Here is a 22,702-nt window from a genome sequence, read left to right on the forward strand (position 1 = left end):
ATATTAAAGTGATTGTAAAGTTTAATGAATAAGTGCTTGGTATCTAAAACTAATCTTAAAAGCAGGGGCACTTTCATTCATTAAACTTTACAATAAAGCTTTTTTTTTTTTTTTTAAATACCTTTCTTTACAGAAAACAGACTGGCGATCCTCCGCCCGTAGCTCCTGCTGTAGTTAGCACAGCGATAACAAATCCAGCTTCCTCCAATCATTGCGTGTCCCCACGAACTGAACGCCAAAGGGTGCATGCAACCATTGGAGGAAGCTCAAATCACTTGGATTAACTTCTATTATGACATTTTTTTTTATTCTCTTGGTATAAATTTCTGAAGGAGCAGCAATGCACTACTGGGAACTGGGTGAGCCAATAACAAGAGGCATATAAAATGCAGCCACCAATCACCAGCTAGCTCCCAGTAGTAAACTGCTGCTCGTGTGCCTATCTAGGTATGCTTTTCACCAAATGATACCAAGAGAATGAAGCAAATTAAAAAAAAAGTAAATTGGAAAATTGTTTAAAACGTAATGCTCTCTCTTTAATAAGTCACATTTCAATCATGACTTTAGCAGCAGTAAGGCAGTTTTTCCCAATAAAGGCCACACAAACAATAATGTAACTTTATTTTTACATTTCTCAACATATAAACACGTCATCGATTTGCCTATTTATAGTTTGATAACTAAGTTTGCTTGTGTATAGTGAGTCTATAATAGTGCTGATTAAATATATGTAGGAACAGAGAAATAATTTATTTTGTACAGAATAAATAACAACTATAAGAATCTCTACATATTTGTTTATAGTCCGTATTCCCCTCAATGTATTTTGTATTTAAGGGGGATTGTTCAGGACAAAACTAAATATCCTCAAAATGTATAATATGCAATCAAGAAAGTATGAAAACACGTATTAGTGCAAAGAAAAATGTTTATTTAATTCACAACGACAAAATAAATAATGACAGTATATTGTAAAGTTGTTTTACTGCACAAAATTAAACATTCTATTTCATAAAACTAAAGCGTTTATTGTATTTATAAAATGATAACACTGATAAAGGGATATAAGTGCGACATTAACATCTCACTCACAGCGCACTGAGCGTATCACAACGCTGTCTTTCTAAAACAAAATGTGCATAACTTAGTTGTTGTAGAATTTTATTATTAACTTCATCATCTCCAGCATTTATTTTTAAAGACTTAGGAGTAGGGGTCAGGAGGAGTCTGTAGAAATAATGTATTAGAATTGTGTAAAAAAACATAAAATGTACTCTAAAAACAAATACATAAAACTTTGTATTGTAGTCAGTGGAGTAAAAGTGACACATTCAAGGAACAGTAAACACCATATAAAATATTTAGTTAAGAATTGTTAAAGCATACTTATGTACAGTCATTATTAATTGTGCCTGTTATTCCTGTCCTTTACCTGCAGCATAATGTAGTTATCCTGAGATTGTGTATACAACAATGTTACAATAAGTCTCACATGTCACCTCTCTCAGTACTGTAGTTATGAAACTGTCTGTGTATACAACAATGTTACAATAAGTCTCACGTCACCTCTCTCAGTACTGTAGTTATGAAACTGTCTGTGTATACAACAATGTTACAATAAGTCTCACGTCACCTCTCTCAGTACTGTAGTTATGAAACTGTCTGTGTATACAACAATGTTACAATAAGTCTCACATGTCACCTCTCTCAATACTGCAGTTATCATGAGACTGCGTATACAACAATGTTACAATAAGTCTCACATGTCACCTCTCTCAATACTGCAGTTATCATGAGACTGCGTATACAACAATGTTACAATAAGTCTCACATGTCACCTCTCTCAATACTGCAGTTATCATGAGACTGCGTATACAACAATGTTACAATAAGTCTCACATGTCACCTCTCTCAATACTGCAGTTATCATGAGACTGCGTATACAACAATGTTACAATAAGTCTCACATGTCACCTCTCTCAATACTGCAGTTATGAAACTGTCTGCGTATACAACAATGTTACAATAAGTCACATGTCACCTCTCAATACTGCAGTGCAATATCTGCTGTACAGAAAAAAACTTGAACATCTTCTTTAGATCTGTGGAAAAAAAAAAAAAAAGATTTTGAGATATATATATATATATATATATATATATATATATATATATATATATATATATATATATATATATATATATATATATACATACACACATATACACACACATACATACACTTGATAGGATCCTGCAACCCACCCGCAAACACAATTTATTTACATGATCCACCAACCATGCAATCAAATCTTGTGCCACCCTCTCTCTCTTGTCACACAGCCTAAATGCCATTGCCCTCTCTCTTTAACAAGTACCCCCCTGTTACACTCTCTACACACTGCAACTGTCATTACATACACAGTAAGGAGGATGAAAGGGAAATGTAAGAGACATCAGCAAATGATGGGCATGGAGAGAGGAGACAGAAAAAAAAAAAAAAAAAAAGATGACAAGAGATAGAGTGACAGCGAGAGATAGAGACAGAAAAAGAGACAGCAAGAAGAGGCAGAGAGAGTGTGGCAGCGAGAAAACGACAAAGAGGGTGAATGAGAGAGACACAGCAAGTCTGACAGGGAGAATGACAGCAAGAGAGAGATAAAGTGACAGAGTGTGAGGCAGCGAGAGAGATAGACACAGACAGAAAAAGAGACAGCAACAGGGACAGAGAGATAGCAAGAAAGATAGACATAGTGACAGAAATAGTGTGACAGCAAGAGAGCGCGAGAAAGACACAAAAATAGTATGACAGCAAGAGACAGAAAAAGAGAGAGAACGAGAAGGATGGAGACAGAGTGCAACAGCGGGAGAGACAGCAAGAGAGAAAAAGCATGAGAGAGACAGTGTGAGAGAGTGATGGCGTGAGTGACAGTGAGAAAGTGACAGAGAGACATGTAGAATGTGAAAGAGTAAGAAAAGAGCGACAGACCGCTGCTCCTTAACGCTTCCACCAACTTTGAGGCCGCGGACAGCAATCAACCCGATCGGGTTGATTGACACCCCCTGCTAGCGGCCGATTGGCTGCGAATGTGCAGGGGTGGCATTGCACAAGAAATGCTTGTGCAATGATAAATACGCTGTCGGCATTTATTGATGTCCGCTCACTCTTTCATCAGTCATACACAAAACAGCTATTAACCCCTTCCCTTCCATAATCCCTTAGTGTCAAGTATAGCGTAGTGAGTAACATTACCAGTACATAAAGAAGGTAGTTAAGATATATAGTGACAATATAAGCTAATTAACTCTTTCCTGTTCAATTTGGGTATTGTTAGCAAGTTCAGTTTTACTTATCTTAGTGGTTTCCCATTGCTCATTTGCAGTAACAGATAACAGCTTTTCTCCTACAAAATAAATAATACAAAAATTAAGATAAAAAACAAATGTTGGGCTTCGTGTGTAATATTTTCTCACACCCAGGTCTTCATTTTTCTAGCACAAATCCAAGGCACAGATGAGGTTCCCATTATTCAGAAAAAAAAGACAGTCTACAAATCGCTGGCTGTTATCAAGCAGCCTCTAATCAGGATCTCAGCTTCATGAAAACACATCTTCCATGTCCAGCATAAGCCCAGACAACAAGTCCTAACCTAGCACACAACAGCTGCAGACAGAGGTAAAACAGAAAGCGTCCTATTGATTTTTATCTCCCGCACTTCTACTTCCTCTGCTCTCTGTACCATGTGATCACTGCAGTCACGTGACTGCTGTGATGTCAGAGGGTCCTTTAGAGGGATGGAAACTAGCCGCTACCATTCTATCAAAGCAGATACAGATGCAGCCATAGAAGTAAGCTGTACAATTCGGAAATTTAATGAAAGGGTTACTGGCGAGGCACTGCGGTATTAGTTTTCAGGTAAATAAATTAAAGTACATTATATCCCAAATTGTTTTATGTCCCTTTTTAATAATAAGTACTGTATAATTCAGTGGCAAAAAAACAATTTATTGTTGTTCAGAAGCCCAGGAATGTCTGGGTTTTACAAGGGTATCACACGTTATTAAGCACGGCCTCGCAATAGAACTTCATAAAAAGAACATTACAATTTACAAGTAGAAATAGAAAATGTAATTACTAAAACGTGCATCTAGCTCTGACATTCATAAATGTGTTAATATGTCAGAAACGCTCCTATAAGCATCGGTAGGACCTACATTAATTTACATTTGCAGATACAAACATGACTGATTTATCAGCATTTATAATTCCACCTCAAGTGATATCATTATTATATTGTGTGTAAGTCTAATTCAGTGGCTTTACTATATTTCTAGATGTGAGGTTGATGATATCATGACCAGCCCATGGGGTTAATAAAGAAGGGTGTTATAACCCATATGTTTATCATCACTGCTGGAATAGGGAACCGTACATATATGCCACTATACCATAGGTGAAACATTTGATAAAATCAAACTTGCCTCTTCCTCATAATGCTGTAATATGTTAGAGCATTTTATTATTACACGTTTCACTTTCTCATAGCTATGTTTTTAACTTTTGCAAAGGGGTATAACACACATCTTCAGAGCAGCAATAAATTGCTGGAAGCGAACTAAATACGTGGTGAGCCCATGACAAGAGGCATATGTACGTATGCCATCAATCACCAGCTATCTCCCAGTAGTGCATTGCTGCTGCTGATCAAAATATATCACATGTACCTAAAGCCACATTGGCATATTAATGCAGGATAACTGACAGAACCATAATGAAGGCATGTTTATGTCCTTTTGGCTAGCAAAGGAGGTTAGTAATAGCCTCCTATGGGAGGGGCTTATCCCTCTTTCTAAAGTTCAACGTAGAATAAGTGTTGCAGGTAAATTTGATACAAGTAGACTCATTTGTTTTATGCATTGACCACAAAAGTAAATCCACCTGCACACTCGTTGCTATAGATTATTATTTTTTTTATATAGATTACGTGCATCCTATTTTTTTTCATGCTTTCTCATTTTGCAAGGTCTGCATCATATTGGTTTTGTATTCCTCTAATCTCTACATCTTTGTTCTCATTCCTGTCTCTTCCCATTGCACAATGTCCATCCACAAGGGCATCATTTTTATTATAATTGATAATACCAATCTTAATATGAAACACATAGATTTAACTGTTCTTTAAATACCCAATCAGGTGTAGTGTTACTTGTTTACTAAAGTCAGTAGTGGATTCTTATTTTATAGTTCCAGAATGCCATACACATTTCTGTTAAGCACTGTTTATGAAGCTTAGTTCATTTATATTTTCTTAATGGATATCCAACATTAAAACTAATTAGAATGTCTATTAATTATCTTACTGCAATGTTTCTATTATAGGACCTGAAATAAATAAAAATCTGGAGGAGATATGGCACACATTACTATCAATCAGTATTTACAGCAGGTTTGTATGTGTAAACATTGTTTGGGCTGCGTATAAATCCTATTGTTTTACTAAGGGTAAATCTGTTAAAACACAAAACATTTCAGGGCATCTGTTGAACAGACCATGTCAGAAATGGGGCTCAAGGTTACTTGGTCTTTTAGAAATTACAAACTAGTAAATTTGCTTTCACCTCTTACATAATTTTTAAACTTTGTGTCCAAATTCAACTTCAGATAAATCTGTAGCTCTGGTTTGATTTTGTTGTTTGAGCCCAGCTTCTTATGGTGATTGTCATTAGATTAAACAGTGTACACCAAATGTCACTTTCTGCTGTCAGTAATGGTAGTGTTCCCAAACGCAGTTCTTAGGACTGCAAACAAAACAGGTTTTTTATTCTCGTGCTCATTTGATGTTATTAAAGAGACCAAGTTAGTTTATTGGCATGGAAAATGTAAAGGATCAGTAAATACAGTAGCTTTGTATATTCAACAAATGCATGAAGACAATGCAATATCACTTAGTCTGAACTTCAGATGAGTAGTAGATTGTTTTCAGACAAATTTCAGTTATGTCTATTTCCACTCCTGCTGTATCATGTGACAGCAATCAGCCAATCACATATGCATATATGTATATTCTGTGAATTCTTGCACATGCTCAGTAGGAACTTGTGATTCAAAAAGTCTACATATAAAAATACTATGCACATTTTGTTAATGGAAGTAAGTTGGAAAGTTGTTTAAAATTGCATGTTCTATCTGAATCCTAAAAATTTAATTTTGACTTGAGTCCCTTTTAACCTTTTGCCAAGAATCGCAACAAAAATAAAGAAATATTGGGCACCATATTCTGATTAAAAAGACTTAAACTAAGGGGGTATCTTTATATGGTGAAAACAGAGCTATACTGTGCTGGATGCTCTGCTGTATATAATTATTTAGGAATGGAGCATAGTTTTCATATGATTGTAGCTATGACGGCTACAGTGAGTGATCATATAAGATTAGCAAGAGTACAGTTAAACAGATAGTAAAATGGGAGTGGTAAAGGTGGGGGATATTTGCGGGCACAAGCAGATGTATAAGAGGGTGCATGTGTTATTGAGGGTTTTGCAAAGGTCAGTTATTTGAATTATATTCTGGAAACTGAGGAGCAAATGAAGGAACTGACTTCTACTTCAATGTTCATTAAAGGGACATGAAAGCCAATTTTTTTTTCTTTCATTATTCAGATAGAGAATACAATTTTAAACAACTTTCCAATTTACTTCTATTATTTAATTTGCTTCCTTCTCTTATCATTTGCTGAAAGGTTTATCTAGGCAAGCTCAGGAGCAGCAGAGAACCTAGGTTCTAGCTGTTGATTGGTGGTTGCTTATATATATATATATATATATATATATATATATATATATATATATATATATATATATATATATATATATATATATATATATATACACACACACAATATACTGAGTCTGTTAAGGAGAAGGTATCAAAAATCCACTTAATTATTAGTTCGGGTGCAGGCCCTGTAAACAAATATTTTTACAAATCTCAAGGAAGGAAAGTTTGAAGAGGTCACAGTAGTGTTCTCTCCAAAAGAGACAGGGATTTCAGCACTCCATTTAAATGTTATATTCAATGCACACATACATAAGTATTAATTTAGAAATAGGTGTTCCAGGCCTCCATGCAAAAACATGTGTGCTGCATCGAGTATCAATCAGGGGCTGGTTCTCAGCTGTGCAAATGACGTCACACGCCAACGGCCGTTTCACCCCCCACGTGACCAAATGTCATTGGGGCTTCCTCAGGGCGATAGAGCACACAGCTCTTCTAACTACAGCAGCAAGCAGGCACCGCACCCGGATTTTATACCAAGCTTAAAAGGAGAAGGACTACAAGCGCACAAAAGTGATTTGTAAAGTATTCATGGACTTACGAGTCTGTAATGGAATGTACTGTCTGGAACATGCATTAAAGCAATACACTTAAGCTTTAAAACAAAATCACAGTGGATGTGGAAAGCCCTATTAACATATATTTTATGTAATCTATACTGCTTGCACTATATAAGTGATTGCCATTATTGCTGTGATTACACATCTACCATTAGAGATACATAGATCCCTATTTAGTACTAAGGTAGCTGGAACCTTTTTTCAATATTGGTGCTACCCTCTGGTCAGGGTGTTGTTTTCTCAATATAAGTGTGTAAATATATAAGCATGTAATACTTTGTTACATTGTTACAGTTCAGCACATAAGTAACTGGCATAGATCCTAATATTTATCTCATGGTAACAAGACTCTCAAATTCGTTGGAGTTACCCTCTGAGACAGGTGTTGTCAGTTTCATTTGTGCACCATATGAGTGATTACGCATGGATCCCCATTATTATCCATGGTAGCAGATTCCTGTTGGTACACAGGGCTACCCACTGGTAGGGGTGTTGCCTAATAACTCAAAAGCCTATATCTAGGTATTCACCTGCATCATATCAACCCGAGTGAGCTGGCCAGCTTTATCTATGCATTTAATGTACACAATGTATTCTTAAATGTATGTGATTGATTTTTTTGATTTTTCTTTCTTTGTTTGCACTAATAAATTTATTTTATTTATATCAATCTTGTGTGGTTTTGGTTTAGGGGACCCAGAAGTTGTTTGGTTGCATGGAGGCCTGGAACACCTATTTCTAAATTAATACTTATGTATGTGTGCATTGAATATAACATTTAAATGGAGTGCTGAAATCCCTGTCTCTTTTAGAGAGAACACTACTGTGACCTCTTCAAACTTTCCTTCCTTGAGATTTGTAATATATATATATATATATATATATATATTGTGATTGGCTCACCCATGTGTTCAGTTAGAAACCAGTAGTGCATTGCCACTCTTTGAACAAATTATACCAAGAGAATGAAACAGATTAGGTAATAGAAATAAATTAGAAAGTTATTTTAAATTGCATTCTCTATCTGAATCCTGAATTTTTTTTTGGCTTTCATGTTCCTTTAAGACCAATGGAACACTCTGGTGTTTCAAGCAGGGGAAGCGATCCTGATTGCTTCCAGCCACTCTTATGGTATTGCAGTGATGCCTCGATATTGAGGCATCCTGCAATACCTTTTTTTTTACAAACCGATGCAGAGAGAGCCACTCTGTTGCCCTCTCTGCACCAGTAGAGATGGTGCCAATTGTTGGTGGGCGGGAGCATTAGTAGGGAGGCAGGTGGGCAGCCCATCGCTATCCGGCATTCGGTTTCTGTATGTGCAATGTGCACGCCGGGAGTGTGTGGGTGGGCCTGCCTTTTATTTTGGTACTGGCACTTTCCACTCCTGCACTTGTGAAGTGGGGGAGGGAAGAGAGCTGTTTGGGGGGGATCGGGAGGTGGGAGGCTGATCTCTACACTATAGCTAAAATTAAGCAATGCCAAAGCCATATATGTCTGCTATTTTTGAACAAAGGGGATCCTAGAGAAGCATTTACAACAATGTGTGCCATAATTGCACAAGCTGTTTGTAAATAATTTCAGTGAGAAACCTAAAGTTTGTGAAAAAGTGAACGATTTTATTTCTTTGATCGAATTTGGCAGTGAAATGGTGACATGAAATATACCAAAATGGGCCTAGATCAATACTTTGGGTTGTCTACTACACTAAAGTTAAAATTAACCCTACAAGCTCCCTAATTAACCCCTTCTCTGCTGGGCATAATACATGTGTGGTGCGCAGCAGCATTTAGCGGCCTTCTAATTGCCAAAAAGCAATGCCAAAGCCATATATGTCTGCTATTTCTGAACAAAGGGGATCCCAGGGAAGCATTTACAACCAGTTGTGCTATAATTGCACAAGCTGTTTGTAAATTATTTTCAGTGAGAAACCTAAAATTGTGAAAAAGTGAATGATTTTTTTTATTTGATCGCATTTGGCGGTGAAATGGTGGCAAGAAATATACCAAAATGGGCCTAGATCAATACTTGGGGTTGTCTACTAAAAAAAAAAATATATACATATCAATGGATATTCAGGGATTCCTGACAGATATTAGTGTTCCAATGTAACTAGCGCTAATTTTGCTACTTGTATTTATTGCCCTATAACTTACAAAAAAGCAAAGAACATGTAAACATTGGATATTTCTAAACTCAGGACAAAATTTAGAAACTATTTAGCATGGGTGTTTTTTGGTTGTTGTAGATGTGTAACAGATTTTGGGGGTCAAAGTTAGAAAAGGTGTGTTTTAAAAAATGTTCTTGTTTTTTTTTTACATTTTTTCATCAAATTTTATATATATATTTTTATAGTAAATTATAAGATATGATGAAAATAATGGTATCTTTAGAAAGTCCATTTAATGGCAAGAAAAACGGTATATAATATGTGTGGGTACAGTAAATGAGTAAGAGGAAAATTACAGCTAAACACAAACACTGCAGAAATGCAAAAATAGCCTTGGTCCCAGACGGTGAACAAATGGAAAAGTGGTCTGGTCACGGAGGGGTTAAAGGGACATTAAAGTAAAAATGAATCTTCCATGATTCAAATAGAGCATGCCATTTTAACCAACTTTTTAATTTACTTCTGTTATCAAATGTGCTTTGTTCTCTTGGTATCTTTTATTGAAGAGTAAAACTAGGTAGGCTCATAAGAGCTCAGGAGTGTGCAAGTTTTTAGTACTCTATTGCAACATTGTACAACAAAGCTACAAATAATGTTGCTAAACACTGCTGCCATAGAGTACTAAAGACGTGTTGGTTTGCTTGTATGTAACAGAAAGGTGACATTGGTTTCTTTGTATTCATTGATTTTAGGTGCAGGAGGCGATAGACAGTAAACATGGTGTGTTTTGTGCAGAGTTGGTTTCATTCAGACATCCTCATGTTGCAAATGCCAGGTTACAGGTAAGTAAATATTACACATGTCATTGGTATGTTTAAAGGGACAGTCCGGCCAAAATGGGAATACACGTGGATGCATTTCAGTTATGACTAGAAGCATTTTTGCTATATACATATATATATATAATGCTTCTAATAAAAGCAACAGCTGTACTATGTACCATCATTTTAAACACAACACTTGTTAGAGAGCCTTAGATGCTTGAATTATGTGGTAATGACTTGGTTTGTTAATTGCTGACATGATACAAGCCCCACTAGTGTTATGAGCAGCTGCATTATTTAAAATGCTGGCGCACAGAGAATATCTAGCTTTGCTTCCCATGCACTTGAAGAGAAAAAATATCAACACTAAAACAGTGATTACATTTACAAGAAGCACTTTTTCCAATGCATGTATTTTATAATTATGTTTCTATTCAAAGATGTAATTCATCTATGTGCATTTAGATTTTGACCGAAAAGTCTCTTTAAGTTGAACCATATTTCCATTCTAGGCTTTTCACTCACACACATACACACACTCACACACACACACACACACATAGAAAAGACATACAACAAGCACATACATTTCCTTTTATGTTTTTTTTATGATATATTTGGTAGATATTGTGTCAACATTTTTAGCTATTTCAAGAACCTTCACAAAATGCAAAGCCTTGAGAAAATGCAGTTAAAACCACAACTATACCATATAGTACAAAACATAATATACTCAAGTGTACATCTGCTGTATTCTGTCGCTCGAGTAGAAAAAGACCTACATACAAAAGGGGTATTAAACTCATTTCAGATATTAGCAACTAAGCACTGCAATGCAAAATCTATATTTTAATATAGTTTCGCTGTCTTTTGTTAGCACATTTTACAAAGTTAATTTCCCTATAGTTAAGTATAACAGAGGCACTCCCACTTCTCTGGAGGTATTCTACAGTAAAAGAAGGCAAAATAAATATTTTTTTAGAATGCAATGTAGTTTAAAGGACTATTAAAGGGAGCATTAAACCCAAACATGTTCTGTCATGATTTAGATAGTGTACAGGTTTAAACAATTTTTAAATTTACTTCTATTATCAAATTTGCTTCATTCTCTTGGTATCATTTGTTGAAGGAGCAGTAATGCACTACTGGGAGCTAGTTGAACACATTGGGATAGCCAATGACAAGAGGCATATATGTGCAGCCACCAATCAGCAGCTAGCGCCCAGTAGTGCATTGCTGCTCCTGAGCCTACCAAGTTATACTTTTCAACTAAGGATACCAAGAAAACAAAGCACATTGGATATTAGAAGAGAATTGGAAAATTGTTTAAAATGGTATACTCTGTCTGAATTATGAATAAACAATTTGGGGTTTTATGTCCCTTTAAAATTTGAAATTTCAACAACTTATAAAATGTTTTATTATTGCAAGGGAAACATTATTTCAGCATACATTAATTATTTATTTTGCAGCCTTTTGCTGTAAAATACATTTCAAATTTGTACTTGTTTCACTTTCTCACAGGGAGGCTTGGGTAAATACTTTTAGGCAATTTATGTGAGCTTTTGTTTACTTTCCCCTCACTTCCTAAATCTCTGTGGTGTCACATGCTTTTAAACGGTGGATTATCAGTTTTGCATTAACAATCATGATGGAAAAGTCATTCTTTGCCATAGTAACTCATTTGAATCAGTGCTAACCCACCTTAAGGGAATACAAGAGTGCAGGCTACCCCACTGCTTCTTTTGTCTGAGGGACAGGGAACTCGGTTAAAATAATAAACATAAAACAATATACTCATTTGACAAAACAAAGCTGCAGTTTTCATTGCAAAAGTATTCTTATATATGAAGGTTCATAATCATGTAGTTTACAATTTGTATTTAATGTTCCATAATTAAACATTTTACAGGGAGATTAAATGCTGAGATTGTCTCTGTAATATTTTCTATTGACTTACCAATCCTGCTGTGTAGTGGTACCCTGGTAATAACAATAAAACTATAAATTATGTTCAGATTTCAAAACATATTTGCTTAAATGAATGCCATAATCTCCTTCTATAAAAATCCATTTGGTTTGCCCACCTATGAGGAGCCATCCTAGATGGCATAATGAACTCTGAAGTTCTGTGTGTAGATGAAGAAAATATTTCCTTTTTGCCTCACATCCTACACACTATATAATATATAAGCACATAAGTAAATACAAACATACGAACATGTAAATGGAGTAGATAAATAGCATGGCACTTAAAAGAACTTATATAAACAGAGATATATTTATTGTCAATGTTTCAGAACCCTATATTTGTATATGAGCTATGGAGCCAGTAGTATCTCCTCTTCTTGCAGTATTTCATGTTGAATCAGTACAACTTAAATATTTTTAATCATTTTTGGAATTGTATTTAAGACCTTAATCACTGTTATTTTTGTTCAAAGGGCCATTATAGTGTTAAAATTGCATGCTCCAATTTATTAGAGCATGCCATTTTAATAATAGTGACCCTGCGATGCTATGTGTTTTTTTAATTTTTTTTACCTTTATATCCCTTTAATGTGCATTTCATTTTGACATACTATTTTTATGCAGCATATGCACATATCCTGTGAGGGCCCATGCACCAGCATTGAAACACCACACCTGCTCAGAGAGTCAGCAGTGTCTTGTATGACACAAATTCCATCTTCAGAAGCAATACACACCACTGCCAGCTCTCTGAACAAGCATGGTGTTTAAAGGGACACTGAACCCAAATTTTTTATTTTGTGTTTCAGATAGAGCATGCAATTTTAAGCAACTTTCTAATTTACTCCTATTATCAATTTGTCATTGTTCCCTTGCTATCTTTATTTGAAAAATAAGGCATCTACGCTATTTTTTTGGTTCAGGACCCTGGATAGCACTTGTTTTTTGGTGGGTAAATTTATCCACCAATCAGCAAGAACAACTAAGGTTGTTCACTAAAAATGGGCCGGCATCTAAACTTACATTCTTGCATTTCAAATAAAGATACCAAGAGAATTAAGAAAATTTGATAATAGGAGTAAATTAGAAAGTTGCTTAAAATTGCCTGCTCTATCTGAATCATGAAAGAAAAAAATTGGGGTCAGTGTCCCTTTAAATAATAATACACTGGCTCTCGCAGGACCAATGCGTATGCCACTGAAAACCACTAATAACTATTACAGAAGTATATTGCAAAAAATGCTTATTTTAAAGTCCACATTTAAATTTTGACCCCTTCATCCCTTTAACCCTTGAAAAAACAGAGCACTGCTGTTCCTGAGCAGAAACTGCCTCTAACCCAATCGTCAGCACTGTGTCATGGAACTAGCACTGCTGATTGGGTCCGTGGCAGCTTCTGCTCGGGACCAGCAGTGCTCTGCAATTCCTGAGCAGTACTGTCAGGAGTTAAACACATAATATTGCAGAGTCACTAGTGTTAAAATTACATGTTCTAATTAATAAGCGCATGTCATTTTAACACTATAACGGCCCTTAAATTATTTCTGTAATTTAGTTTTCTATTTTATTGTGGATGCTGTTGCATACCAAGAACCCAGAGGCAGGTCTTGTCTTTACTTTCTGCAATTACATTTTTTTTTTTTTTTTTTTAGTGAAAATATTTCTGCAGGTCATTTTGAAATAAAATGAAATTTTAAATTAGGCAGTTACACTAAAGCACCATCTTAATTGCAATGATTAAATGGAGAATAAAGCAATTTTTAAAGTTTTGTAATTTATTGCAGCAGTTGAAAATTGCATTGCAAATTAGCTACAGACACAAAAATACATTTTGTTAAGTTTTTAAAAGTTGTTTTTGTCTTCATTAAGTTTATTTAATTTTCTCTTGGTTTAGCATCACAATGTAGAAATGTAGTAATAGAAAATGTGCATTGCTCACAACAACATCTTTCATTCAGAAGTCACAGCTTTGCAAACTGTGAACGGCTATGGGGCAGGGTTAACATTTTATATTACAATCTTAAAGTGATTGATTCTTATTGTTGTTATTATTTGTTTAATGCTTTTTGTTTTGGTATTACCATATTTAGCCATTTAGTTATTATAACATTGTTCCACAGTTGTCTGCCCCAGAGGAAAAGTGTCAGCAAGTACTGGAGCCTCCCTATGATGAAATGTTTGCAGCTCACTTAAGGTAAGGTCTCTCACATAGAGTGCATAGTGCAGCAATGTAATTTGTTTAATGTGCTGTAATACTGAGGGGAGATCATTCTTAATAAAAACAAAATTTATGCTTGCCTGATAAATTTCTTTCCGGACACAATGTCATTCCAATTACTAGTGGGATATTCAACTCCTGGCTAGCAGGAGGAGGCAAAGAGCACCCCAGCAAAGCTGTTAAGTATAACTTCCCTTACCCATAAGCCCCAGTCATTTAGCCAAAGGAAATGGAAAAAGAAACACAAGGGTGAAAAAGGTGCCTGAGGTTTACTCAAAAAAAACTGCCGAATTATAATAAGAGGGCGGGGTCGTGGTCTGGAAAGAAATTTATCAGGTAAGCATAAATTTAGTTTTCTTTCCTATGACATGGAGAGTCAACAATGTCATTCCAATTACTAGTGGGAACTAATACCTAAGCTAGAGGACACGGAATGGACAGGGAGGGAGAACAAAGGCAGGAGGACCTAAACACAAGGCACCACCACTTGAGGAACCTTTCTCCTAAAAGAGGCCTCAGCCAAGGCAAAATAATCAAATTTGTAGAATTTTGAAAAAGTATGCAAAGAGGACCATGTTGCCGCCTTGCAAAACAATTCCACAGAAGCTTCATTTTTGAAAGCCTAAGAAGAGGAGACAGTCCTAGTGGAATGAGCCTTAATTCTCTCAGGAGGCTGCTGTCCAGCAGTCTCAAATGCACAACGAATCATACTTCTTAACCAGAAGGAAAGTGAAGTAGAAGTTGGCTTCTGACCCTTACGCTTTCCAGAGAAAACAACAAACAGGGCAGAAGATTGCCGAAAATCTTTAGTAGCTTGTAGGAAAAAACTTTAGAACATGCACAGCATCCAAGTTATGCAAAAGACGTTCCTTATGTGAAGAAGGATTAGGACAAAAGGAAGGAACAACATTATCCTGATTAATGTTTTAATCCGACACCATCTTAGGGAGAAACCCCAATTTAGTACGAAGGACCACCTTATCTGCATGAAAAATAAGGTACAGGGAATCACACCGCAGAGCTGAAAGCTCAGAACTCTGCGAGAGGAAGAAAAAACAAGAAGAAACGGAACCTTCCAAGATAACAACTTTATATCAACAACATGCGTCGGCTCAAACGGAGCTTGCTGCAAAACTTTAAGAACTAGGATAAGGCTCCAAGGAGCAACAGGTTTAAACACAGGCCTAATTCTGACCAGGGCCTGAACAAAAACTAGAACATCTGGTAAATCTGCCAAACATTTGTGCAAAAGAATAGACAGTGCAGAAATCTGACCTTTCAGAGTACTGACTGACAAACCCTTTCTCCAGGCCATCCTGAAGAAACAATAAAATTCGGAGAATCCTCACCAGACTCCAGAAAAAACCTTTAGCTTTGCACCAAAAAAGGAATTTTCGCCATTTCTTATGGTTAAATCCTGCAAGAAAAAGGTTTACGAGCCTGAAGCATAATATCAATGATCGCTTCCAAAAAAACATGTCTAGACAAGACTAGACGTTCAATCTCCAAGTACTCAGCTTCAGAAAATCTAGATTTTGATGGAGCAATGGACCCTGAGTTAGAAGGTCCTTCCTCAGAGGTAACTTTCAAGGTGGAAGAGATGACATCTTCACCAGATCCGCAAAGCAGATCCTACAAGGCCATGCAGGAGCCAATAGAATTACAGATGCACTCTCCTGATTGATAGGAGCAATGACTCGTAGAAGGAGAGCAAACGGAGGAAACAAGAATGCTAGACTGAAGATCCAAGGAGCCGCCAGAGCGTCTATCATAGCGGCTTGAGAATCTCTATCCGCACTTTGGAAGCTTGGCGTTTTGACGCGAAGCCATCAGATCCAATTCCGAAACCCTTCACCTGAGGGTTAATTAAGTAAATACTTCCGGATGGAGAACCCACTCTCCGGGATGAAGGTCTGCCTACTCAGAAAAACTGCTTCCCAGTCGTCCACCCATGGAATGTGTATGGCAGAGAGGAGACGATTGTGAAATTCCACCCACTGAAGAATTCGGGTCACCTCCTATATTGCAAAGGAAACTCAGAGTTCCTCCCTGGTGGATGATTTAAGCTACTGAGGTGAAGTTGTCCAATTGGAATCTTATAAACCGGACCAAAGCTATTAGAGGCCAAGCTGTCAAGGCATTGAAGATTGCTTTCAACTCTGAAAAAGAGAACTCCTCCCAAGTCCAAAGGCCTTGAACTCTTAAGAGCACCAAACTGCTCGCCAGCCCAACAGACTGGTGTCCGTGGTCACAATCACACAGGAAAGTCTCAGAAAACATGTACCCCGAGACTGAAACTCCTGAGAACAACACCACAAGACAAAAACTCTTCCAGAGAATCCAGAACAATCCTCTGCGAGAGATCTGAGAGGTCTCCGTTCTGTTGACTAATCATCCATAGCTGCAAAGGTCTCAGAAGGAGCCTAGCAAAAGGAATGATTGCCACTGAAGGACGGGTAGAAGCCTGAAGAGAAAAACAAGAAGTTTGGATCTTCTGACATCGGTCAGATAAATCTTCAAGAACAGGGAATCTGCAATTTTTCCCAGGAAACACATCCTATTATCTGGGAGTAGGGAACTCTTTTTTTCAAGATTCACTTGCCACCCGAGAAAATATAGAAAAGACAAAAATGTCTTTGAATAAGATAGCACCTGAACCAAGATATAGTCCAATATGGCACCACGCTATTCCCAATATCTGACCACTGCCAAAGGGCCCCTATAACCCTTGTAAAGGTTCAAGGAGCTGCAGCAAGGTCAAAAGGAAAATCAACAAATTAAGAGATTGTCTAGAAAAACAAACTGCAGGAAAAGGTGATGTTCCCTGAAAAGGAGAACATGAAGATACGCGACCTTAAGGATTATGAAAGTCAAGAACTGACCCTCCGTACCAAGTGTAGAATGGCATGATAGTCTCCAATTTAAAGGACGTAAAAAGAAAATGTTGAGACACTTCTGGTCCAAAGAAAAAATTATTCTGAAAAATCCTCTCCTTATTGGAATCCCAAAGAGAATAGAGAAGAAATACTGACACAGTTCCTTACTGGATTGGAAAAAACACTCCCAGAGAAGATAATACTTAAAGGGACAGTCAAGTCCAAAAAAACTTTCATGTTTCAAATAGGGCATGTAATTTTAAACAACTTTCCAATTTACTTTTATCACCAATTTTGCTTTATTCTCTTGGTATTCTTAGTTGAAAGCTAAACCTAGGAGGTTCATATGCTAATTTCTGAGACCTTGAAGGCCGCCTCTAATCTAAATGCATTTTGATAGTTTTTCACCACTAGAGGGCATAAGTTCACGTGTTTCATATAGATAACAGTGAGCTCATGCACGTGTATTTACCATGGAGACAGCTCTGATTGGCTAAAATGCAAGTCTGTCAAAAGAACTGAAATAAGGGGACAGTCTGCTGAGGCTTAGATACAAAATAAATACAGAGGTAAAACGTGTATAATTATAACTGTGTTGGTTATGCAAAACTGGGGAATTGGTAATTAAGGGATTATCTATCTTTTAAAACAACAAAAAAATCTGGTGTTGACTGTCCCTTTTAGAAACTACTCTCTTCACCTGGAAATCTGCCCCAGAGGGGACAAATCTTAAACACTGTTCTGTATCCATGACAAACTAGCTCCACAGCCCAAGGACCTTGGACATCTCGGATCCAAGCCTGACGAAAGAAAGGAAGTGTACTCTCCCTTGATTCAGTACTGGATCGGGACAGCCCCTTCAAGCTGATATTGAGTCAGTGGAAGGATACTACGATTACTCTCCCTTTTTCCGAAATTGGACTTCCAGAAAAGACTAGGATAGTTCCGGAGTGGAAGAAAAGGTCCTTTGAGTATCAAAAGAAACGAGGAAGAAAATCTGGCGACCCTTAGGTCAAGACTTGTAATGAGGCAGAAAAGCCCCCTTTCCACCAGAAAATTCCTTGAAAAAATCTCGGCCAGACCAGGACCATAAAGAATCTTGTCCTTTAAAGGAAAGACAAAAGGTTGGACTTGGATGTAATGTTCACAGACCAAGATCTAGCCACCGAGCTCTGCGACTAATCGCAAAGCCAGAAAAAGTGACTTCACAGATAAAAATTTTTGCCAGATTGAGAAACCTGATCCTATCCTGGATCTCCTCTACGGTAGTTTCCGCTTAAATTCGGTTAGACAAGAAGTCTCACCATTAAGATACTGTCCCTGTAAACAGACGTAGTACTGGGAACTTGTTGTCATTACAAACCCGAGGAAAAACATCCTACTTAAAGGGACACTGAACCCAAATTTTTTCTTTTGTGATTCAGATAGAGCATGCAATTTTAAGCAACTTTCTAATTTACTACTATTAGCAATTGTTCTTCGTTCTCTTGCTTTCTTTATTTGAAAAAGAGGGCATCTAAGCTATTTTTTGGTTCAGAACCATGGAAAGCACTTGTTTATTGGTAGGTGAATTTACCCACCAATCAGCAAGAACAACAGTGTGTTCACCAAAAATGGGCCGGCATCTAAACTGACATTCTTGCATTTCAAATAAAAATACCAAGAGAATGAAAAGAATTTGATAATGGGAGTAAATTAGAAAGTTGCTTAAAATTGTATGCTCTATCTGAATCACGATAGAAAAAAAATTGGGTTCAGTGTCCCTTTAACCCCTTAATGACAACTGACGTACCAGGTACTTCATGCATTAACAACCAGTTAATGACAATAGACGTACCTGGTACGTCAGTTGTCTAAGAGAGTGCTGGAAGCGATCGCAATCGCTTCCAGCAGCTCTCAGGGTATTGCAGTGATGCCTCCATATGGAGGCATCCTGCAATACCTTTTTAGAAGACTCCGATGCAGAGAGAGCCACTCTGTGGCCCTCTCTGCACCGGTAGCGATGGTGCTGGTTCGTTGGTGGGTGGGAGCATAAAAGGGAGGCGGGTGGGCGGCCCATCGCTACCCGGCATCCGGTTCCTGTAAGTGCAATGTGCACGCCGGGTGCCGGGGGCGCGCGTGCGATTAGCTGGCCACTGACACCAATGAGGAGGGAAGAGGGGGGAAAAAAGATTTTAAAAATATAAATATATAAGGATCTGGGAGGGGGAGGGGGTTGGGGTATTGTGGGGGGCTGCTACACTACAGAAAATATTAATAATTGCAAAAAGAGAAAAAGATACTTTTGTTTTTGGGGGCAAATTGGGTACTGGCAGACAGCTGCCAGTACCCAAGATGGCGGCAAATAGGTAGGGGAGAGTGTTAGAGAGCTGGGGGGGGGGATCATGGAGGTTGGGGCTAAGGCAGGGGTCCATCACAGCTAAAACATTTTATTTTTTTTTATTAAAAAAAAAGGAAAAACTCCTTTTATTTAGTACTGGCAGACTTTCTGCCAGTACTTAAGATGGCGGGGACAATTGTGGGGTGGGGGAGGGAAGAGAGCTGTTTGGGAGGGATCAGGGGGTGGGATGTGTCAGGTGGGAGGCTGATCTCTACCCTAAAGCTAAAATTAACCCTGCAAGCTCCCTACAACCTACCTAATTAACCCCTTCACTGCTGGGCATAATTTACGTGTGGTGCGCAGCAGCATTTAGCGGCCTTCTAATTACCAAAAAGCAATGCCAAAGCCATATATGTCTGCTATTTCTGAACAAAGGGATCCCAAAGAAGCTTTTACAACAATTTGTGCCATAATAGCACAAGCTGTTTGTAAATACTTTCAGTGAGAAACCTAAAATTGTGAAAAATGAATTTTTTTTAATTGTTTGCTCGCATTTGGCGGTGAAATAGTGGCATAAAATATATCAAAATGGGCCTAGATCAATACTTGGGGTTGTCTACTACACTACCCTAAAGCTAAAATTAACCATGCAAGCTCCCTACAACCTACCTAATTAACCCCTTCACTGCTGGGCATAATTTACATGTGGTGCGCAGCAGCATTTAGCGGCCTTCTAATTACCAAAAAGCAACCCCAAAGCCATATAAGTCTGCTATTTCTGAACAAAGGGGATCCCAAAGAAGCATTTACAACCATTTGTGCCTTAATTGCAGAAGCTGTTTGTAAATAATTTCAGTGGGAAACCTAAAGTTTGTGACAAAATTTGTGAAAAAGTGAACTTTTTTTTTATTTGATGACATTTGGCGGTGAAATGGTGGCATGAAATATACCAAAATGGGCCTAGATCAATACTTTGGGTTGTCTTCTAAAAAAAAATATATACATGTCAAGGGATATTCAGGTTTTCCTGACAGATATCAGGGTTCCAATGTAACTAGCGCTAATTTTGAAAAAAAGGGGTTTGGAAATAGCAAAGTGCTACTTGTATTTATGGCCCTATAAATTGCAAAAAAAGCAAAGAACATGTAAACATTGGGTATTTCTAAACTCAGGACAAAATTTAGAAACTATTTAGCATATGTTTTTTTGGTGATTTTAGATGTGTAACAGATTTTGGGGGTCAAAGTTAGAAAAAGTGTGTTTTTTTCAATTTTTTCCTCATATTTTATATTTTTTTTATAGGAAATTATAAGATATGATGAAAATAATGGTATCTTTAGAAAGTCCATTTAATGGCGAGAAAAACGGTATATAATATGTGTGGGTACAGTAAATGTGTAAGAGGAAAATTACAGCTAAACACAAACACAGCAGAAATGTAAAAATAGCCTTTGTCATTAAGGGTAAGAAAATTGAAAAATGGTCTGGTCATTAAGGGGTTAAGTAGGATTCTTGATCCATAGGATCCTTGAAAAAGAACTATCCTCAAGGGGGATAGATGTTCCCTTAACTATAGGGGAGATTTAAATGTTAAGATCGAACCCTTGTGATATACTAAAAGATATGTTTCTAGCCAAGGCGATTACCACTGAACCACAGTGGTTCTACCTTAAAGGGACAGTCAACACCAGAATTTTTGTTGTTTAAAAAGATAGATAATCCCTTTATTACCCATTCCCCAGTTTTGCATAACCAACACAGTTATATTAATACACTTTTTACTGTATCTAAGCATCTCCTGACCGCCCCTAATCACATGACTTTTAGTTATTATCTATTGACTTGCATTTTAGCCAATTAGTGCAGTGTCTGCCACAACCCACGGGTGTGATCACAATGCTATCTATATGGTTTACCTGAACTACTCTCCCCTGTTGTGAAAAGCAAATACAAAAGCATGTGATTAGAGGCGGCCTTCAAGGGCTTAGAAATTGTCATATGAGCCTTCCTAGGTTTGCTCTCAACTAGAATATCAAGAGAACAAAGCAAAATTGTTGATAAAAGTAAATTGGAAAGTTGTTTAAAATTACATGCCCTATTTGAAAAATAAAAGTTTTTTTTGGCCTTGACTGTCCCTTTAAGCACGTTGCGCCACAAAGGAAGCACAGTCAGCAACAGGAAAACTTTTTTTTTTTTTAAGTGAAAACAGGGGACGGAGAAAAAGGATCCCCGAATTGTCCCGTTCCTGAGCTATAATGACAAACAGGCGATCTTGAAAAAAACAGAAGTAATCTGAAGGGATAACCAAATGACTTATTCTTTTCAATAAAATAATTCAAAAATATCTGCAGCACATAAATTACCATAAACTGCCACAAGATGGCAGTAAATATTAGGAAATCCCTGAAAATACTTTAAAAAAACTTCTTAAAAATGGAGAAGCTTTACGGTACAGCTAAAAGGGCATTAACATTTGAATGCCTACTAGGCAAAATAAAATCACACATTTATAGACAATCATGCAGGCTATGACACCTACACAGAGAGACATGGTTCCAGTAAAAAAAAACACAGAATCTGAATAAAAATAAATTCAGCATTCATTGCTAACATGTAGAAAACAACACTACATATAAAGAACCTAAATGCCAAAAGCAACACTACAGTCTAAATCTCTGTAAAATTCTCATGAGAGCACCCACCGGAGTTTCCATAAAAGAAACTCCTTATCTGTAACTTGAGGTAAATTGCACAGATAAAAAATGGGGGCGCAAATAATAAAAAACCGTTCAGAGCTAAAGGTGCGATTACTAAAAACACTAAGAAGCTCATACTGGCTAATAAATCATTAATGAATATAAACCTCCTATATGTGAAGGATAATCAGATATATAGCTAGCATCTACCTCTTCTCTAGCTGGAGGATACGCTTCTACGAGAAAGAATGCACTAACTAATCTGTGAGAATGGTGCGCATTGTGATCGCCTACAAAC

At 37.1% G+C, this 22,702-nt stretch overlaps 1 protein-coding gene and 1 long non-coding RNA gene across 2 annotated transcripts in view; one reads left to right on the forward strand and one right to left on the reverse strand.

Moving 5' to 3' along the window:
* Positions 1-910: 910 nt before the first annotated feature.
* LOC128651945 (uncharacterized) lies at positions 911-2,083 on the reverse strand. The gene is made up of 2 exons (XR_008401223.1): positions 1,634-2,083; positions 911-1,499 (listed from the first exon to the last, which is right to left on the reverse strand). It is a non-coding gene; the product is annotated as an uncharacterized LOC128651945 (long non-coding RNA).
* A 1,687-nt stretch (positions 2,084-3,770) lies between these two features.
* PCID2 (PCI domain containing 2) overlaps positions 3,771-22,702 on the forward strand; it is a 47,027-nt gene continuing 28,095 nt past the window's right edge. The window contains exons 1-4 of the mRNA XM_053707766.1: positions 3,771-3,913; positions 5,378-5,444; positions 10,252-10,341; positions 14,415-14,488. Of these exons, the coding sequence (XP_053563741.1) occupies positions 5,409-5,444; positions 10,252-10,341; positions 14,415-14,488 (200 nt within the window). The 5' untranslated portion in view covers positions 3,771-3,913; positions 5,378-5,408. The remainder of the gene's footprint in view (positions 3,914-5,377; positions 5,445-10,251; positions 10,342-14,414; positions 14,489-22,702) is intronic.

The sequence above is a fragment of the Bombina bombina genome, chromosome 3 (assembly GCF_027579735.1).
Source record: "Bombina bombina isolate aBomBom1 chromosome 3, aBomBom1.pri, whole genome shotgun sequence".
Lineage (NCBI taxonomy): Eukaryota > Metazoa > Chordata > Amphibia > Anura > Bombinatoridae > Bombina > Bombina bombina.